The following is an 18,190-nucleotide window of genomic DNA, read 5'->3' as shown; positions in this document are numbered from 1 at the left end:
GAAACCATTTTGGGAGACAGTCTGGCTTTACCTATTAAAATAGTATCTGTGCATTCCCACTTGACTGTGTGCATGTCAGAGATGCTTGCTTGGAGGAACGGAGCCACACACATGAATGTCAATGACAGTGAGTCTTATCATCACTTGAAAAATAACTGAAGTAGGAATATGACAGCAATGACAGAGTGAATTATAGTACTCAGACTAGTGGACAAGTCATAAACACAGTGCTGAGTGACATCAGAGACTTCTGAAAAAACCAGGCAAAAATAAGCCATAGAGATGCATATAAGGGCACATAATTGAGTTTGTGAAAGCAAGAAAATGATTGTCATTTTATGATTGTCATAAAAGTCAGAAATTAGGCCAGACTTGGTGGTACACACCTTTAATTCTAGCACTTGGGAGGCAGAAGCAGAGGATCTCTGAGTTCAAGACCAGAAAACCTGATCTACACAGTGAGTTCCAGGACAGTCAGGACTATATAGAGAGAACTTGTCTCAAAATACCAAAAAGTTGATTAAAAATAAGAAAGAAAAAAGAAACTCAGAAGTTATTTTTGTCTTTGGTGGTCAAAAATTTTAACAATTAGGAGGGGTTGTTAAGGGGACTTTTTGGGGCACCAACAGAGCATGGCTCTCTGTGGTATATCATTGAGCAGAGGAACAGAAAACAAAATGAAGCAAAGGAGTGACTGTCGGAGAAAAGCCCCCTCACCAGCAGCCCCCAAAGCTGGAAAGCAGTGGCCTTTACGTTCTGAGAGAAAATTGGTTTTCAGCTTAAAAGACAGACTGTCAGCCAAAGATGAGGGCAGAGTAAGATCATTTATCTTCAGTTTATGTTATCTGGGAACATTCTTTAAGGACAGACTTCAACAATTAAGACAACACGAGAATATGTATTACAAGAAGGCAGTTAAATACAAGAGGCCAGAAATGGAATCGCAGGATAAGTTCTGTGAAGCAGGCTTTGAGATGCCTTCAAAGGATGGATCTATTTCCAAGCATAGATGTCTGAGTGGTAGGGCATGGTACCAGTGACAGGCTTTGGGAGATGAGCTTTTCTTCTCTCAGATAAAAGATGTTTATTAGAAACTTGTGGAAAGAAGTATAGGAAGAGGCATGGTCCACATAAAAACTGGAAGGGCAGGTTGTTCAAGCAGCTGATAAATAAGCTGGAAGGACAGAGAACCCATCTGACCCCCATGTAGCAGATATTCTAGTCTTGGGTGTGTAACTGGCAGCAAAGATTGTGTGATCTTTGGAAATGAATCATAATCCCAGCTCTGCAACTAGTAATATTTGCACGTGTATATGTGCTGCCCTGTTGGTTGTTTGTGTTTATAGACAACTGGGAGAAGCAACACAGAGGCTTAGCTTAGTTTAAAATAAAGATGTTAGCAAGCTTGAGTGTTTAAGACAAAGGTTTGGAGGAAGAGAGAGGAAGATAAAGAAATGGAAGAAAGCAGGGTGGAGGATAATAGTCGCCTTGTGTTGTGAAGAAGAGCAAGATAAGGTGTGTTAACCCCCGTAAAAAGAAAACCCTGAAATACCATTAGGACAAAGCTGGGAGGGATTGGAGGTGCCAAGTAAGTACCTAAACCCTCTGTTTCATACTAGGAAGTGTCTGTATCTTTTAGTTAAAGGTGAGCACAAGAACAGAAAACCTGAATAGCTGAAGGCCACTGTTTCTAGAGCTAGAACAGGAGTGGAGAAGCCTGTCTCCAAGTGCTCAGAATTAGTCCATTTGACTCATTTTACACATCAAAAAAGGTTTAATTGACCTAGGTATATATGTTTATTTTATTTAGATAGGTTTCTATTGCTATGATAAAACACCATGACCAAAGACAACATAAAGGAAGAAAGGGTTTATTCATCTTACAGCTTGTAGTTCATCATCCAGGGAAGTCAGGGCAGGAGCCTAGAGGCAGGAACTGAAGCAGAGGACATGGAGAGTGCTGCTTATTGGCTTGCTCCTCCTGGCTTCCTCAGTTTGTTTTCTTATACCACCACAATGGGCTGGGCCTCCCATATCAGTCATTAATTAAGAAAATGCCCCACAGGCGAGTCTGTAGGGTGCATTTTCCAATTGAGATTCCCTCTTCCAAAATGACTCTATGTCAAGCCAAAAAACAAAACAAAACAAAACAAAACAAAACTGGCCAGTACTTAATACATACATGCATGCATGCACACACACACACATCTAAACATAGTGTTTCAAAATACATATACATTATAGAATAGCTAAATTCAGCTAATTTACATACACATGTCTCATGTTTTCTGCAGTAAGAACACTTAACATCTACTCTCTTAGCAATTTTCAAGAATACAGTATAAATAGGGTATGATAGTCATGCCTTTAATCTCAGTGCTCTGGAGGCAGGGGTAGGCAGGTGGATTTCTGAGTTCAAGGCCAGCATGCTTTACATAGCAAGTTTCAGGACTACATTGAGAGACCTTGACTCAAAAGAAGAAAAAGAAAGTAAATAAAAACAGCACAGTATCGTAGTGTTATTACTAAAGACACCATGTTATTCTGCAGAATCCTTGAACTCAGTCATAACTCCTTTTTGAATGAAAATTTAGCCAAAACCTTTTGAGATCAGAATGGTGAATCTAAGGAATATATACACACAAGCATACACATACACACAGACACATTAATGACTTATCTCTCAATAGATTTTCTTCATCATCCTATATTCATATGAGTAGTAAATTTGCCTGTGAACATGTGGGCTTACCTATGACTTGTATATATGCACACATATATAAATTTAACAAATGTAGTGGTTCTCCTGAGCCAGTTCTACCATGCACAGCCTTTAACTTAAAAACAGGTTGAATTAAGTTAAAGTTGTGCAGCAGAAAGTATTATTAACAAAAAGGAGTAAAAGTAAGCAGTATTACAAAGTAGAGAGAATAAACACAGAAGCAGGGCTCCCAGGTTGTTAGCAGCCCTGGGCCCCTGCTGAGCCAACAGAAGGCCTCACACTGATGACACTGTATACTACTAGTTGAAACCTGAAAATGTGTCATCTTACCACTTTTTTAAATACCCAATTTCTGGAGAAAACTAAATTCCATGAAGGAATGAGAGAGCTGGAAACTGAAGCTTTAGGTTTTCTCTTACTATAAAAGGAGACAGTGTTTCCTGCAGAATTTTATATATAGCAAATGCTTTATATTGGTACTTTGTATCCTGGGAATTTACCATGAGCTGAGACTTGCTTGGGCTTCTGTGTCTATTTAGATTCTTTGGCCTGGGAAAGCATAATCAGTCAAAACTTAGATTTATTAAATTCCTTCCATGAGCTCAACCGCAGAATCTGCTCTGATACTCCAAAATATACTGGCATTTTCATCAGTGATAACAGGGAAGTTTTCAATTTCTTGATACGTTTAAACTGAAAATTTCATTCCTTGACCTGTGTTACATACTTTGGATTAAGTTACCTGGTTCTATGAACATGCTAATCTTAGCTAATTGAAAATTCAATATACAGAGAATTGCGGAATCCTTCTAGAACTGTAGCTGAAAGGCATGGTGCCTTTGGTTGAAGGGGGACTATTAGTCTGTCCTGCCAGCTCAGCCACTTCACTTTCCATAAGTGCATAAAGCTTGACTGCCGGAAAACAGAAACGTTTCTCCTTGTCTGTTATTGGCTTTGTAAGACAATGCATTGAATGTATATTCTCTGTTGCTATTTTCGAAGGCCATTTTAATAGAATGTTTATTATATTTTCCTAATTATAGTGCTGCTTTTGATACAGTTCTTGGAATAAATGTTGCTGTCAAGAAGTTGAGCCGTCCTTTCCAGAACCAAACTCATGCAAAGAGAGCTTATCGTGAACTCGTCCTCTTAAAGTGTGTCAATCATAAAAATGTAAGTTATAGGTGCTCCTTCTATGTGCTTTGATGTTACTATAAATTAACTCTAAGCTGAAATAAACCCTCTCTTCCCCAGGTTTGGTTACAGTGCATTTTCTTTATATGTTTATGGGTGTGTGTGTCTATGCGTGTGAATATTTGCATGTGTGTAGGCACACCTGTACGTGCAGCTCTGCCATGTGTGTGGCTGATGGCATGGGTCTTCATGAGTCATTCTCCACCTAGTGTGCTGAGGCAAGATGTCTCACTTGAACCTAGAGCTTGCCAGTTGGGTGATAGAGCTAGCCAGCTTGCTCCAGGGCTCCATCTTCTGTGCTCTGAGATTACAGTCCAGTGGGCCACCATTCCCGTTGACATTTATGTGGGTGCTGGGAGTCTGAACTCAGTCTTAACTGAGCCATCTCACGAGCTCCAACTAGTTCTTATTTTATCGAAAATTTGATTTTTCATGGTTGTGGCTCTATTTTTCTCTGAAACTGTTAGGTGTCTTTTAAATTTATTTATAGGTGGTTTATGCATCAAAGTTGTTAACCTTTTTCATTCTTGGATTTTGCTGTGTAGCCCAGGATAGCCTTGCACTCTGTAGCTAGACTCAAGCTCACATATTCTTCAAATGAAAAAATGGGATGGAAATAGTTAAAGCTGGACGTAGGTGGCATGTCTTGTAAAATTACATGTGACATGCCACCCATGCCGAGCTTCAGCTATTCTTCTCCCCATTTTAACATTTGACTTCACATGTTGCTTTAGTCATGCTAATTTTTTTGTTGTTGAATTTTGTTTTGTTTCTATGTAGCTAAATATCCTAGGTTTCCTGCCATGCTTAGAAAAGATTTTATTATACCTGAACAATAGAAATGTTTGCTCATATTCTTTGCTTTATACTTTAGTGTTTTAGACTTTGTTCCAGTTTGTTTCCCAAGACTGAAAGGTGGATTCAGCTTTCTTTCCCTTCCCACAGCGTATGTAAGAGTAATTCACCTTTCTCTAGTTCATGTGAAATGACTGCGGGTGTGTACTTGAAACATGTGGTTTGCAAGCACAGAGCTTGCTACAAGGAGTGAGCAGTGAGGTCTGCTCTTTAGCCCTCTGAAGGGAACATAAGGCCATGGAGCCTCATCTTCCTGACCAGAAAGTACAAGCTCAGCATTCATATTTAAAAACTTCCAGAAGCTCTTCCTTCCGGTTCCTGCAGCCTCTCCAGCCATGAGCATCAAAGTCTCTCCCGACACCCTATACGAGGCGGTGCAGGAGGTCCTGCACGGGAACCAGCGCAAGCGCCGCAAGTTTCTGGAAACGGTGGAGCTGCAGATCAACCTGAAGAACTACGACCCCCAGAAGGACAACGTTTCTCGGGCACTGTCAGGCTCAAGTCCACCCCTCGCCCCAAGTTCTCGGTGTGCGTCCTGGGGGACCAGCAGCACTGCGATGAGGCCAAGGCTGTGGATATCCCCCACATGGACATCGAGGCGCTGAAGAAGCTCAATAAGAACAAGAAGTTGGTCAAAAAGCTGGCCAAGAAGTATGACGCCTTTCTGGCCTCTGAGTCTCTGATCAAGCAAATCGAACAAGGCTGGCAAGTTCCCTTCCCTGCTGACACACAATGAAAACATGGTGGCCAGAGTGAACGAGGTGAAGTCCACGATCAAGTTCCAGATGAAGAAGGTGCTGTGTCTGGCTGTCGCTGTCGGCCACGTGAAGATGACCGACGACGAGCTGGTCTACAACATCCACTTGGCTGTCAATTTCTTGGTGTCCTTGCTCAAGAACTGGCAAAATGTCCAGGCTTTGTATATCAAGAGCACCATGGGCAAGCCCCAGCGTCTTTACTAGGATGCCCCAATAAACCCTCGTGCTACTCTAAAAAAAAAAAAAATAAATAAAAAAAAAAAATAAAAACTTCCAGAAAGTTGTATATAGAATTTAACTTTCCAGAGTTAGCATAGTACTTTATTTTAGTGTGTTTCCAACCATTATTTTTACTATTTCTTATACATGTAAATTCCGTAGTAATGATTAAGTTACTGGGGACATGAATGATTCTACTAAAGCACATCTTTCAATAGATGGTTAAGTCTTCCAATGCTTTCTACAAGAATGCTTTGGTTATAGCCATAGTAATGATAAATATTGAGTTCTGCCATTACTTTTTCATCTTTTAATACATTTCAGTATTCATCCTAATTTTGTAATCCATCTGACATATTAAAGTATAATGAATTTTCTCTTTGCAGATAATTAGCTTGTTAAATGTGTTCACACCACAAAAAACTCTAGAAGAATTTCAAGATGTGTAAGTATCTTTTGCATCAGATTGAAAACTTAGAAAGTTAGTGATTTTTATGCTTGTGAAACAGTAGACCATTTGCAAGCTCAAGACACTAGGATACTGCCAGTGAGACTCAGTCCAAGTCTAAGGGCCACGGAATCAGGAGCCACTGGCTATGTTAGTGGTGTAGCTTTTAGCCTGAGGCTGAAAGCCTGAGAACCCAGGGAGTCGCTAGCATTTTCATTTTGATATAAACCCTAGCATTTTGATTCCAAAATGATGGGCAAAGTCTGTCTCAGCTCTCAGAGAAGAGATTCCTCCGTTCTCTAGATTTGATCTTCCTGGATCTTGCTCAGTTGGATAGTGTTCATACACACTGAGCACTGTGCTTCCTTACTTAGTGCATTCAGACTCACAAGATAGTTACTGCACCAAACACCCTCCAAGACACACCTCACGTAAGGCTTTACCACTGCAGTCTTTGACCTTCTATGATTCACCATCGCGGGGTAGATGGAGGAAAAGACTGCGGTGAGGTGGTGGTATTAGGAGAAAGGCTTAGGGGAGGTGAGGAGTTTGTTCTACAGATACTGAGATGAGGTGTAATTGAGAATGAAGGAGCAGCAATGGAGCATGGCTGGTATGTGCTGCTACCAACGAGAGGCCTGTGTGGCTGGAGTGGGGACGCACACAGGGCAGAGAGAGGGTGGGCTTAGAAGTGGCATGCAGATAGGAAAGGAGTCTCCAGCAGAGCAGTGATCTCACCTGACATGTTTTAAAAGAGCAGTTTTTGGGGTGGGGAAGGAGTTGAGAATCCACTGTAAGAGGTAGGAACAAAAAGCCTAGTTAGTATGGGGAGGCATCACAGCAATTCATGTGAGAAGTTCACGTGGGTAACAGGGTGAAGGCATGAGATTGAACACGAAAGCTATTTGAAGGTGAGGCATAGGATCTGCTGACAGCTAAATGTGAGAGGATTGGAAAGCCTCACATGAAGGCTCGCAGCTGAGACGGGGCGGTGAGCAGGTAGAATCAGGAGTATAGTTTTAGACATGGACTCAAAGATGTCTGCTGCCTATTCACGTGGAATGGTGAAGTGGGTAGATGGGAAAGATCCTGGGTTGAGAAGAGATGCCTAGATTTAAAGGCATCAAGGAATCTGTAAGTGGTCCTTAAAGGCATGGCAGACTGGGTATCACCAAGAAAAAGGTTTGTGAGAGGAGAGCCAGCATCTGATTACAGCCACCTGACAGGAAGAAGTAGTTGATTGCAGAAACATTGACCTTGGGGGTCTCTGCAAATGAAGAAGCCATCAGTTTTAGCAAAGAATTGGCATAGGCCACGTCAGAATGGCATGACACACAGTGGGAGGAGAATTAGAGATGATGTGTCTAAGCACCTCTTTGGTCAGGGCTGTGTGAGCCAAAAACATGTGCTGATTGTGGTCCGTAAGCTTGAAAGTTTCCAGTTTATTATTGTATGTTCAGTCTTGAAGAACACATTTCAGCCAGGTGATGGTGGAGAATACCCTTGATCCCAGCACTCGGGTGGCAGTTTGAGGGCAGCCTGTCTACAGAGTGAGTTTCCAGGACAGCCAGGGCTACACAGAGAAACTCTTGTCTCCAAACAAACAAACAAACAAACAAAAATTCATTTTTTGAGCAGTCCAGATACATAAAGAACCTGAGCAGAAAGTTAAGAGTTCCCATTTACCCCTCTGTAGTAGAATTTCACATCAGCAGCCCTACCAGAATCATGTGTTGTTAAAAGATCAAGGAATCTATAGCAGCACAGTGTAGATAATGGAAGGATGATCAAATAGAAGGTAGGTAGGTAGGTGGATGGATAGACGGTTTGTATAAGATTGTTTCTGTGATATAAAAATTGTTTCATTTATAATTTCAAAGAAAGACATTGGGTAAGTTAGCTGTTTGTGTGTTCATTGGGAAATTTTACAAAGCGAAACACCTTGTGTTTTTACTTCTGCTGTGCAGTAATTATATCCCGTTACTACTGTCTCATAGTAATTGTGGTCTAACAATCATGAGGGATTTAAAAATATTAATGAATATGGTTGGTCTCTTTTGAATATTCAGGTACTTGGTTATGGAATTAATGGATGCTAACTTATGTCAGGTTATTCATATGGAACTGGATCATGAAAGAATGTCATACCTTCTCTACCAGATGCTCTGTGGCATTAAGCATCTACATTCAGCGGGTATAATTCACAGAGTAAGTAAGCACATAATAACTTCATTTTAAAAATAATCACCATTTTTTGTCACAGTCATCTAATTAACAAAAGAACTTAATATTTTTGTGTGAGAGTGTGAGTGTGTGTGTAGTGTATGTGCATGTGTGTGAGTGCACACTTATTTACATGTGTTTAGAGGCCAGAGAAGGATATCAGGTGTTCAGTCTTGGCCTTATTTCTTGGAGGGAGGCTGGTGGCCAGCAAGCCGAGGGAGGCTCCTGGTTCCACTTCTCCCAGCCCCATAGTTCTGACTTACATTGCATCTATAATAACATCGAGCCTTTTATGGGGGCACTGGGGACTTGAACTCTGGTCCCCATGCTTTATAAAAGCAGTCTTACCCATCAGTGCATCTCCCCATTCCTAAGAACTTTTTTCTTAAATTTGGTACTTTGAAAATGCAAGTTAAGCTATGGAACATACTGTTTAAAACACTGTTCAGACCAACTCTATTTTGCCCAGGCCCTGTATACTTCATCCACTACAGACACAGAGACGGGGAGCCACCCTATCACAGAACAGTTTCGGTTTTCTGTTTAACTTTTCACTTTGTGGTAACTTAAAACTTAGAGAAAAACTACAAGAATAGGAAAGAACTCCAAAAACCAATGACCCTATGTTAAACTATTGTTAATATTCTTGCCATATTTGAAACTTCCTTTTTAATGAGCAAGAAAATTAGATATGGGGCAGGAGAAAGCCAATGACAAGGAACAGTAATGATGTTGTTACTGTCAAGACTTGAAATGTAAAAGCCAGAGAGATAATGTGGTTGATGCTCTGAGCTACTTTTATAAGTTTTTGGTTTTTTTTTTTTTTAAATTTGTACTGCTGTATGGTAGAATTTTAAAAATACCTGGTACTAGAGACCTGCCTCAGAGGTTAAGAGGACTTGTTGCCCTTCCAGAGAAGCTTAAGTTTGGTTCCCAGAACCCAGGTCAGACAGACAGTTAGCAGCTCTCTGCTCTAGAGGATCTGAGGCCCACTTTTGGCCTCCAGGGCTCCTGCACACATGTGTACAGACTCCCCACGTACGTGTATCACTAAAAATAATTTTAAAATATACTCAACATGTTGCATGAGACAAGGAGCAGAGACCATAACTGGGATTTTACTGGGAAGATCACAGCTTTCTCTTAACTGCTTCTAGGCTTCTTTTGCATAGACTCCCTCCAGACTCTGTTCCAACAGTAAGAAGTCTTCTTCTGCAGGGAAACCACGATGAGATACAGAAACAGCATTGGGCAGAATTCTTTCTGATCAGTTAGGCACCAAGAAAGGTTGGGTCTAGCACAGGCCATTGAGCAGAAGCCTCCCAGAGTGTATCCCCATGCCTATCCTCCCTGCATACTGTGTCCAAAGGCGTATGTTGGGGTCAGCATTTCACTCCCTTGTACACAGCATGTCCACAACCAAGTTGTTATTCAAAGTGTAGCCTTTGCTGCCACCAAGTGGTCGTTCCAAGTGATAGATATTATGATGGCAAAGTTCAGTTTTAAAATAGTAACTAAAACATTTCCAGTGAACCATTCTATTTCTAGAAAATTCCCCCCAGACCTCTAAATAACTGAAGGCATCCTTTTCAGTTTTATTTAAGATACTGAATTTTCCACCAACAATGTGATGCTTATAGAGTGCAATCCTGTTTTCTTGTACAGAAGGCATTTTTGAGCCTTCATTTATTTTATTTTATGTGTATGGATATTTTGAACCACATGCATGAATGGAGACCATGAAAAGGCACCAGGTCTCCTGGAACTAGAGTTATAAATGGTTATGAGCTGCCATGTATCAGGTACCAAAACACGGTCCTTTGGAAGAGCAGTAAGTGCTCATAATCACTGAGCCATCTCTCCATCCACCCACCTCCCAAGGGTATTCTTAATGTCTCTTAAATATATTGCCTCTGTGTGGTGCTGAGGATGGAACCTAGGATCCTGTTCAAATGAGGCATAGACTGAACTATATTTTCAGCCCTCTAAATATACCTTTAATGAAATGTATGCTTTATGATAATTTCCCAGATTTACAAGCTGTATTAATATTTGGAGGGGAAATGTTTTCACTTACTTGTTTCTCCCCCTGAAATCAGAGGTAAAGGCAGGAAGAATGTCCCCAGTTCCTGGAGATTTCATGAGACTGTAACATGTACTTACCTTTTCATGGAGTATTTGGTCCTTTAACTGAGGAACAGCATTCCTGCCTACAAGCAGGTGAAACAGGGTCCAAAGAAGTATATATTTTGCTTAGCACAGTGTTTGGAGCCCATGGCAACCTGAGAAAATGTTCTATGGTCACCTTGTTCCTTGCCCAATACCTCCACCATATCTTACAAGTTCCTTCTGGGTCCCTTGTACACTCCTGCCTCATATACTCACTTCTGTGTCTACTTGGGAAAGGTATGAGCTGCCATTGAGGAGATGTTTCAGATATACAGGTATGTTGACATACCAACACTGAAACCAACCAGCACTGAAACCAGTGTTGATTTTAAGCACACAGGTTCACTAAACTGGATGACAGGCCTCGGGTGAGGAGCCCAGGTTAGCTTCAGAGTGCCAACTGTCCAGTGTACGCAGTGCTGGCCCCTCCTCTAAACAGCATCTCACGCGGAGATACATACATACCTTCAGTTTTGTTGTTAAATTGATTTGTCACACACCTGAAATGCCAGAAGTCAGGTGTTAAGACAGGCGAGTCATAAGTTCAGGGACAGCTTAAGCCATATAGCAAGACTCTGTCTTGAAGAAACAAAAATGGTTTCACGATAAACAGAAATTTTACTTATTGAAAGTTTTTAGAAAGAAACATGGCAAAAGGTGAAGTTTTATCCCTCACCCTTACTACTTTTACTTTATAATTCACAAACTTTGGAAAAATGAAAGCCTCTGCCAGCCCTGCAGCCCCTGGAGATGGCCCACAGTAGCAGCCTGCACCTCCTTTCGGCTTTCTGCAGATGCTTCTCTGTCCACCTGCACCAGTGCAGGCCTGCCTGCACACATGTCCATTATTGGCTAAGAGTTTTCAAAGTTGGAATCCTCTTGACAATAGTGTAACTTGCTGACCAGATTGGCTAGTTTGCATTTGTACTTTCATCAAAGATCAAATAGCTATATAAAAATTCATGAAAACTGGAACCCTTCTTCTCCTTGCTTCTATTTCCATCTTCCTTTAGAAGTGTTTCAGATTTTTTTTTGTTTTGTTTTGGATGTGGTACCAGAGATGGAACTGGAGCCTTATGCATGCTAAGTAAGCACTTCACCGCTGAGCTATATAACCAGCCCAAGTTTTAGTTCTTTTCCTGAATTCCATATTCAATGAATTCATTTCCATATCTCAGTGTGTTTCGATCTCGCTGGCCCTTTTCAGTTTGGGACATAAGGGAGTGATGTAGTCCTTGTCCACAAACCCAGCCCTCGTCCCTGTAACTGTTTCTTCCCCTGCCCTTCCACTTTGGTTAGAATTTGACTCTGTTTGAGTCCGTGGTATTTTATATCCTCATAATCATATGAAAGTTTTTCAAAGCTGAGCTTTATATAATTCTTTGATTATATTTCTTTCCCCTTCAGTATTTTGTTCCTGGAGTTAATAGTTATCCTCTATTTGTCCGAGTTGTGCGTTTGCTTGTTTTAAGGGGGTTAGGACTATATGTTATATGTGTCCTCGTGTTATTCATGTTCATGTGTTTGGGGATGTGTGTCTGTCTATCTGTAGAGGCTCAGAGGTCCACCTGAGGTATGGTTCCTCAGGAACTGCCCGTCTTGATTTTTTGAGTCTCACTAGGATGAGCCCCAGAGATCTGGCTCCTCTTTACTTCCCAGCGCTGGATTTCAAATATTCACTGTCACATCAGATTTTTACATGGTGCTGTGGATCAAACTCAGAACCTCATGCTTGCACAAAGAGCACTTTACCAGCTGAGTCACCTCACCAGCCTGAGACTGTGTGTTCTTATTACTCTTAGAACCCTACATTTTCTACCACATTGTGAACACACCCCGATGCATCTCAGTCAGTGCTGGATCTTCAGGCTTGCTTCCTTCTGGACTACTGCCCAAATACCTAATACAGGGGTGCCCTTGAGTCTCCCCTAACACTTTTTTTCCACTTCCCTCCCATGTTGGATTCCATACTTCCTGACCCTCATTCTCTCCTCTCTGTTTACTCCCTTCTTTGGGTGGACTGTGTCTTTCAATAACTGCTTTAAATACTATGTTGGGAACCATCAAGATGATTCAGTGAGTAAAGGTACCTTCCATCAACCTGATGACCCAGGTTCAGTCTCCAGAGACACACATGGTAGAAGGGGAGAACTGAGCCGGGCGGTGGTGGCACACGCCTTTAATCCCAGCACTCGGGAGGCAGAGGCAGGCGGATCTCTGTGAGTTCGAGACCAGCCTGGTCTACAAGAGCTAGTTCCAGGACAGGCTCCAAAGCCACAGAGAAACCCTGTCTCGAAAAAAAAAAAAAAAAAAAAGAAGGGGAGAACTGACTCCTGTAAATTAACCTCTGATTTCCACATGTGTGCCATAACATGTTTGCTGTCTCTCTGTCTCTCTCTCTCTCTTTCTGTCTCTGTCTCTGTCTCTCTGTCTCTGTCTCTCTCTCTCTCTCTCTCTCTCACACACACACACACACACACACACACACACACACACAAAGTATGTAGGAGGGAAAGTGAGGCTGCAGATTTTTTCTGTCAGAGGTTAATAGTAAGCATCTCTGGAGCTTTCTCATGCTCTTTTTACTGCTTCTTTATAAGTGTCCTGCATTCATCTTTGGAAACTTTAAGACAGTTTTTTGTACTCTTTCTCAGTGTGGACCTTTCCTTACTAACTGCACTGAACATGTGGCTCTTCAGTCTGGGAAGCACATGCTGTTGACATCTAAGAAATCTGAGTTTCTTCAGTCTTTACTTATTCTTTCTCAGAAACATTTTAGCCAGCACATCTCTGTTAACACTGTTAAGTTCCTTTTAGTGGTGCTTGTGCTTGTTGCCTGTGTGCTCTGCATCTCTGAGTGTAAAAATTTTGAAGTATTTTATTATTCAGTGCATTGATTTTCTTCTTCTCTGAGTTCCCTTTTAATTTGTTTAGTCCTATACAAAGCTTTACACAAATGTCTGCATATCTTTGCCTCTAATAACAAGCAACCTGGACATTGGTTCTTTGACCTGTGAGGTAAGAGCTACAAATATGGGGAAAGCCAGAGAGACACCTGAAGCTACCTCATTAGCACACAGCTCAAGAGAATCACTGCACCCTGTGAGTGTAGAGACAGATAGACATTATCAATACCACCATTAAAGTCTCAAGGATGCAGGAATTGGGGTCCTTCTTATAACTCAGTATAATTCACTTCTCTGGTCCTTGAAGACACTACATGGATCTTGGAGGATGGCTGTGACCACTACATATGGTTGCAGTTTCAGTCCTGGCTCAGTAGACACAAAAGTGGAATAGTGAAGTAGTGAGACCTTGGGGATGGCATGTCAATTATGCCAATGCAGTTCTCCTGCTGATTGCAAGCAGGGATGAGAAACCATTCCCACTTGTGTGGGATAGACGGTGATGCTCTCTTGCAGTTTCCCCAGTTCTGTGTTAACTCTCCACCTCTACCCTAACATCTGAGGGGATTTGGTGCAGACTCCAGTTACTCCCTGGCCTTCACCAAACTCCCCCAAGTAGAGGAGGTGTGTACTTAGGGTCTTCCAGCTCAGCTCAGCTCACACTTAGAATTTGTATTCAGTCATCCTCAAAGTTTCTATTCATTCTCATTTCTCACTATGCTGCCTCCTGAATAATAGGCTTGTTACCTATGAGCAAGGACCAAGGAAATCCAGACAGTAAACAAGCAATAGTGGTGATTAAGCCAGGGTTTCTCTCTCTCTCTCTCTCTCTCTCTCTCTCTCTCTCTCTTTCTCTCTTCCCTCTCTCTCTCCCCTGTCTCTCTGTCTCTTTGTCTTTCTCTCTCATACACACACACACACACAGCTTTTCTGTTCTTTCCTATTTTGGGTTTTCCTGTTAGCTACCCCTGTGGTGGCCATGTTGTACTAACCATTCCCATGACCCTCTGCAGGTCTAGCATGACCTGTGGGTCAACTATCCTACTGTCTTATGTTTTTGTATTTTCTGTGTTTTGGATGGTCCTCAAGATTTGAAGGGGCAGAACTGTCTTGATTCTGCCACCCTGGCATTGAAAATGTGTCTTTCAGGTCACTGGATAGTTGCGTTTTGAGATGCTGACTGTTTGTATTATGAAGGCTGTGGGTGTGGGGAGAGCTGAGGAACCTCAGTGACCTTTTCACTTACTTCTTTGGCAGGCATCAGTTGCCTCTCACACAACACAGAGCACGAGGTGTCCTGACAAATCCAGAGCTGTGTTTTTATTATCCTAGTTGTCCAGCAGATGGCAGTGAAGTGGAAAGCTAGTCCCATCACTATAGTTTTTAGACTAGGGGCTGTTTTCCCATTCTTTAAGGCTCCTTTGACAGATGAAGGCTTTCACTGTTGAGTGCTATATTTGTTTGTCTTTGTTAGAAGCAGTGCTGTTGCAACCATCCTTGCTCATGCAGCCTAGATGCCAAGGACTGCTACCCAAAGTACCAACGTACCCTTGGGTTCTACATCCATGGATTCAGTTGACCGCAGATCAAAAGTATTTGGAAAACAAAAGTTTCATCTGTACTGAACACATACAGACTTTTTTGTGTCTAATTATCCCTAAACAATAACATTGTTTTAGGTATTATAGTCATTTAGAAATGAGTTAAGAGGATCCCAGAGGCTGTGTGTAGGTTATGTGCAAATGTTACCCACGATGATAAGAGACTTGCAGGCTCTCAGGTTTTGAGCAAAGAAGCAAGTGGTAGTGAGAGGCCATATGATTTGTTTGGAGGCGGAGTCTCGCTTCCCCTTGATGCCATTCTACCTTCCTCCTTCCCATTTTCTCGTGCTTGAGTAGCTGCTCACAACCCCTTGCCGGTATAAATGGTGTCTTTAGTATGCTGTGATTCATTTAAATAGCTAAACTATTTGTCTTCTAGGATCTGAAGCCTAGCAACATTGTAGTAAAATCAGACTGTACTCTCAAGATCCTTGACTTTGGCCTGGCACGGACAGCCTGCACCAATTTTATGATGACTCCCTATGTAGTGACTCGCTACTATCGCGCTCCAGAAGTCATCCTGGGCATGGGCTACAAAGAGAATGGTAAGTCCAGTAAGGACTACAGGCACTAAACAGTGAAGTAGTGCTCTCGCCCGCACTCACGGGCCATGTGAGATGAGGGGTGAGCACTGTGCTGTATGTAGATGCCTGTAATCTACAGATAAGAAATCATTTGTTTTGTATTTCCATTTGTCAAAATCTTCCCCCCTCCCCCCAACTCTGGCTGTCCTCAAACTCATAGAACTCTGCCTGCCTCTGCTTGCTGAATGCTATAGTTAAAGGCTGCTACTATGCTGGTCTTGAAATATTTTACTTGTGATTAGAGTAGCGTGTGCTCACAGAAGTGCAGTGCTGAGTGTGCAGCACACCCACATGGCCTGCAGCCCTGGGACCTGTGTCCCCTGGTCGCCAACATTGTAGACTGGGTTTACTGCTTCCTGTTTTTTTTTTTTTTAAGCCTTAATGTGAGTGGAATAATGAACTGTGTTTTCTTTCATGTAAAGCTGATGTTTTTGGCATCAAAACTTCCCTTGCTCTAGCAGTGTCAGCTAAATATAAGCGAAACTTGAGCTTTTAACAAGTGTGTGTGATTATAACATACATAATAAAGAGTAACAGAAAGAACAACAGTGGAAACTCACTGAAGTCTTTTGAGATAAGTTTGGCTGTGAGTTTATGTAGATACTTTGTAGCCTGCTCTGAGAGGCACAGTGCGCTTGAGTAGCTGCCTGTGTTTAGCTCTCCCTTCCATGGCTGAGGCACAAGATTCAGCCAAGCCCCATGCTTGGCCCCAACCAGGACAGACACCACAGAACCAAGTTCAAGCAGGGCTTTGCCCTGTTCCAGCCTTTCCTTATTGGCTGCTGCCTTTCTTTTGTGGCAGTTTAGAAAATGATCATTCAGATTTGGTGTTAGCATTTTACAGAAGTTTCGCCTAATGAGTGTTTACTGGGGCTACCCGTGTTTGGGAGGTGATTTAGAAACAGAGATGCAAGGCTCTCTGGCTGTTTTTTAACCACCTGGTATTTGGTAGTGGACATCTGGTCTGTCGGGTGCATCATGGCAGAAATGGTCCTCCACAAAGTCCTGTTCCCAGGAAGAGACTGTATCCTTCACAAGGAGAGACCAACCCTTGGCCATGGAGGCTGGGGTGGGCTGGGGGGTGTGGCCCTGAGAATTTCATGTTCATTGGCACTTTCTGTGTCTGTTTTTGTTTGTTTGTTCCTTTTTTGGTTTTGTTTTTAAGCTGTAAAGTATTGGCACTAAAAGCTCAGATTGCTGCACACTGAAGGCTGAAGTAGAGATGAGCAATCATCATACTGTGTAAAAGTTCACCTTAGCGCCACTTACTTTCCATGTGTGTGTGTCTACTACACTGTTAGGATTCCTTTTCCTCACTTTTGTTTTGTTCATGACACTTCATAATTTTATCATTTCATTTTATTTTCAGTTGATATCTGGTCAGTGGGTTGCATCATGGGAGAGCTGGTGAAAGGTTGTGTGATATTCCAAGGCACTGACCGTATCCTTCCCCAGGACCTTGACCCTGGCCATGATTTTCATGCCAAGGGCAGCATGGTTGCGCCTACTTACTGAACGCTCAGAAGGAACTGTCGGGATGCAGAATGCGTTCTCAGGGGGCCTTTGTTACATTTGTTAAATCAGTGTCACAGACCAGGTGGTTCAGTTTTGCATTTTCTTCTTTTCACTCAAATACCTGTGACAGTTTTGTAAAGACTTAGAGTTAAGCTAAAGCAGCCATATTAGCTCTTTATCAAAATAATTGGATGTGTAAAATTATTTATCTTTGATAAATATATTTTGGTATTTAAGTGGAAAATACTATTTTATAAATTAGTTCATTCCATTAACCAAAAGAGGTGCATTCTAAATTAAATACACTAACATGCATGTGTTATTTAAGTCATATATGATTTTGTTAGTTACTGGTATGATATCAGAGCTGCAGAAGACTATGCAGACTTAGGTTTGTTGAAAATTGTGTCAGGATCAATATATCACACTTTGACATTTGTTGCTTTGTTGACATTTTATAGACATTTCTCAAGACTTCGGGTAGCAGGGTATCTGTGACACACTGGGGAAGGTAAATTTAAACACACAAGATGACTCATGCTGTGGTCAGCAAGGTGAACAGCGTGGAGGGTAAAGGGAGCAGACAGCACAGCGGCGCTAGCTCTCTCCCCTTGTGCGTTCTTCCATCTGTCACGTTCTTTACACTAGCGTGCATCTTCATGTGTATCTTTCCATTTGTGTTCTAACCCTCATATTTTCATTGGCCTTTGATATTGTGTTTGTTGTGAAAGCTTGTAGTGATCTCTGTCTGGTAGCAGACCCATAGTTCAAGGGAACAGGCTCTGCAGTCAGGGTTCGGAGTGTGTCTGCTTCACAAAAAGTGCTTTTGTTTTTATAATCTCATGAAGACAGCATACTTAAAATATGAATTCCTCACAACATGTGCTTAAGATTAAATACTTTATTCCACTCATTTTATATTTATTGTTCTTTACATTTTCCTCATGGTAAGTTATAAAATATGCAAAATTAAATATAGCATTTTATTTTGCTCTA

The 18,190-nt window shown here is 41.7% G+C and overlaps 1 protein-coding gene and 1 pseudogene across 6 annotated transcripts in view; both read left to right on the top strand.

Annotated features, from left to right (window-relative positions):
- The window catches only part of Mapk9 (mitogen-activated protein kinase 9), a 42,891-nt gene that overhangs the window by 14,649 nt on the left and 10,052 nt on the right, over positions 1-18,190 (top strand). For 3 of the 6 annotated variants that reach the window (XM_041663966.1, XM_041663971.1, XM_041663969.1), the window contains exons 3-7: positions 3,766-3,895; positions 6,135-6,193; positions 8,266-8,404; positions 15,475-15,640; positions 17,049-17,120. In XM_041663966.1, coding sequence (XP_041519900.1) covers positions 3,766-3,895; positions 6,135-6,193; positions 8,266-8,404; positions 15,475-15,640; positions 17,049-17,120 — 566 coding nt within the window. Of the gene's footprint in view, positions 1-3,765; positions 3,896-6,134; positions 6,194-8,265; positions 8,405-15,474; positions 15,641-16,631; positions 16,704-17,048; positions 17,121-18,190 lie in introns of all 6 variants that reach the window. The other 3 variants (XM_041663967.1, XM_041663970.1, XM_041663968.1) reach the window with 2 other exon arrangements.
- Positions 4,848-5,776, top strand: LOC121456118 (annotated as a pseudogene).

This window comes from Microtus oregoni, unplaced genomic scaffold (genome assembly GCF_018167655.1).
Source record: "Microtus oregoni isolate MIOR12 unplaced genomic scaffold, Mior012 000015F_ref0000493, whole genome shotgun sequence".
Classification (NCBI taxonomy): Eukaryota; Metazoa; Chordata; class Mammalia; order Rodentia; family Cricetidae; genus Microtus; species Microtus oregoni.
Note: the sequence above shows the minus strand (reverse complement) of the source record. Positions and strands in the feature narration are given on the sequence as shown.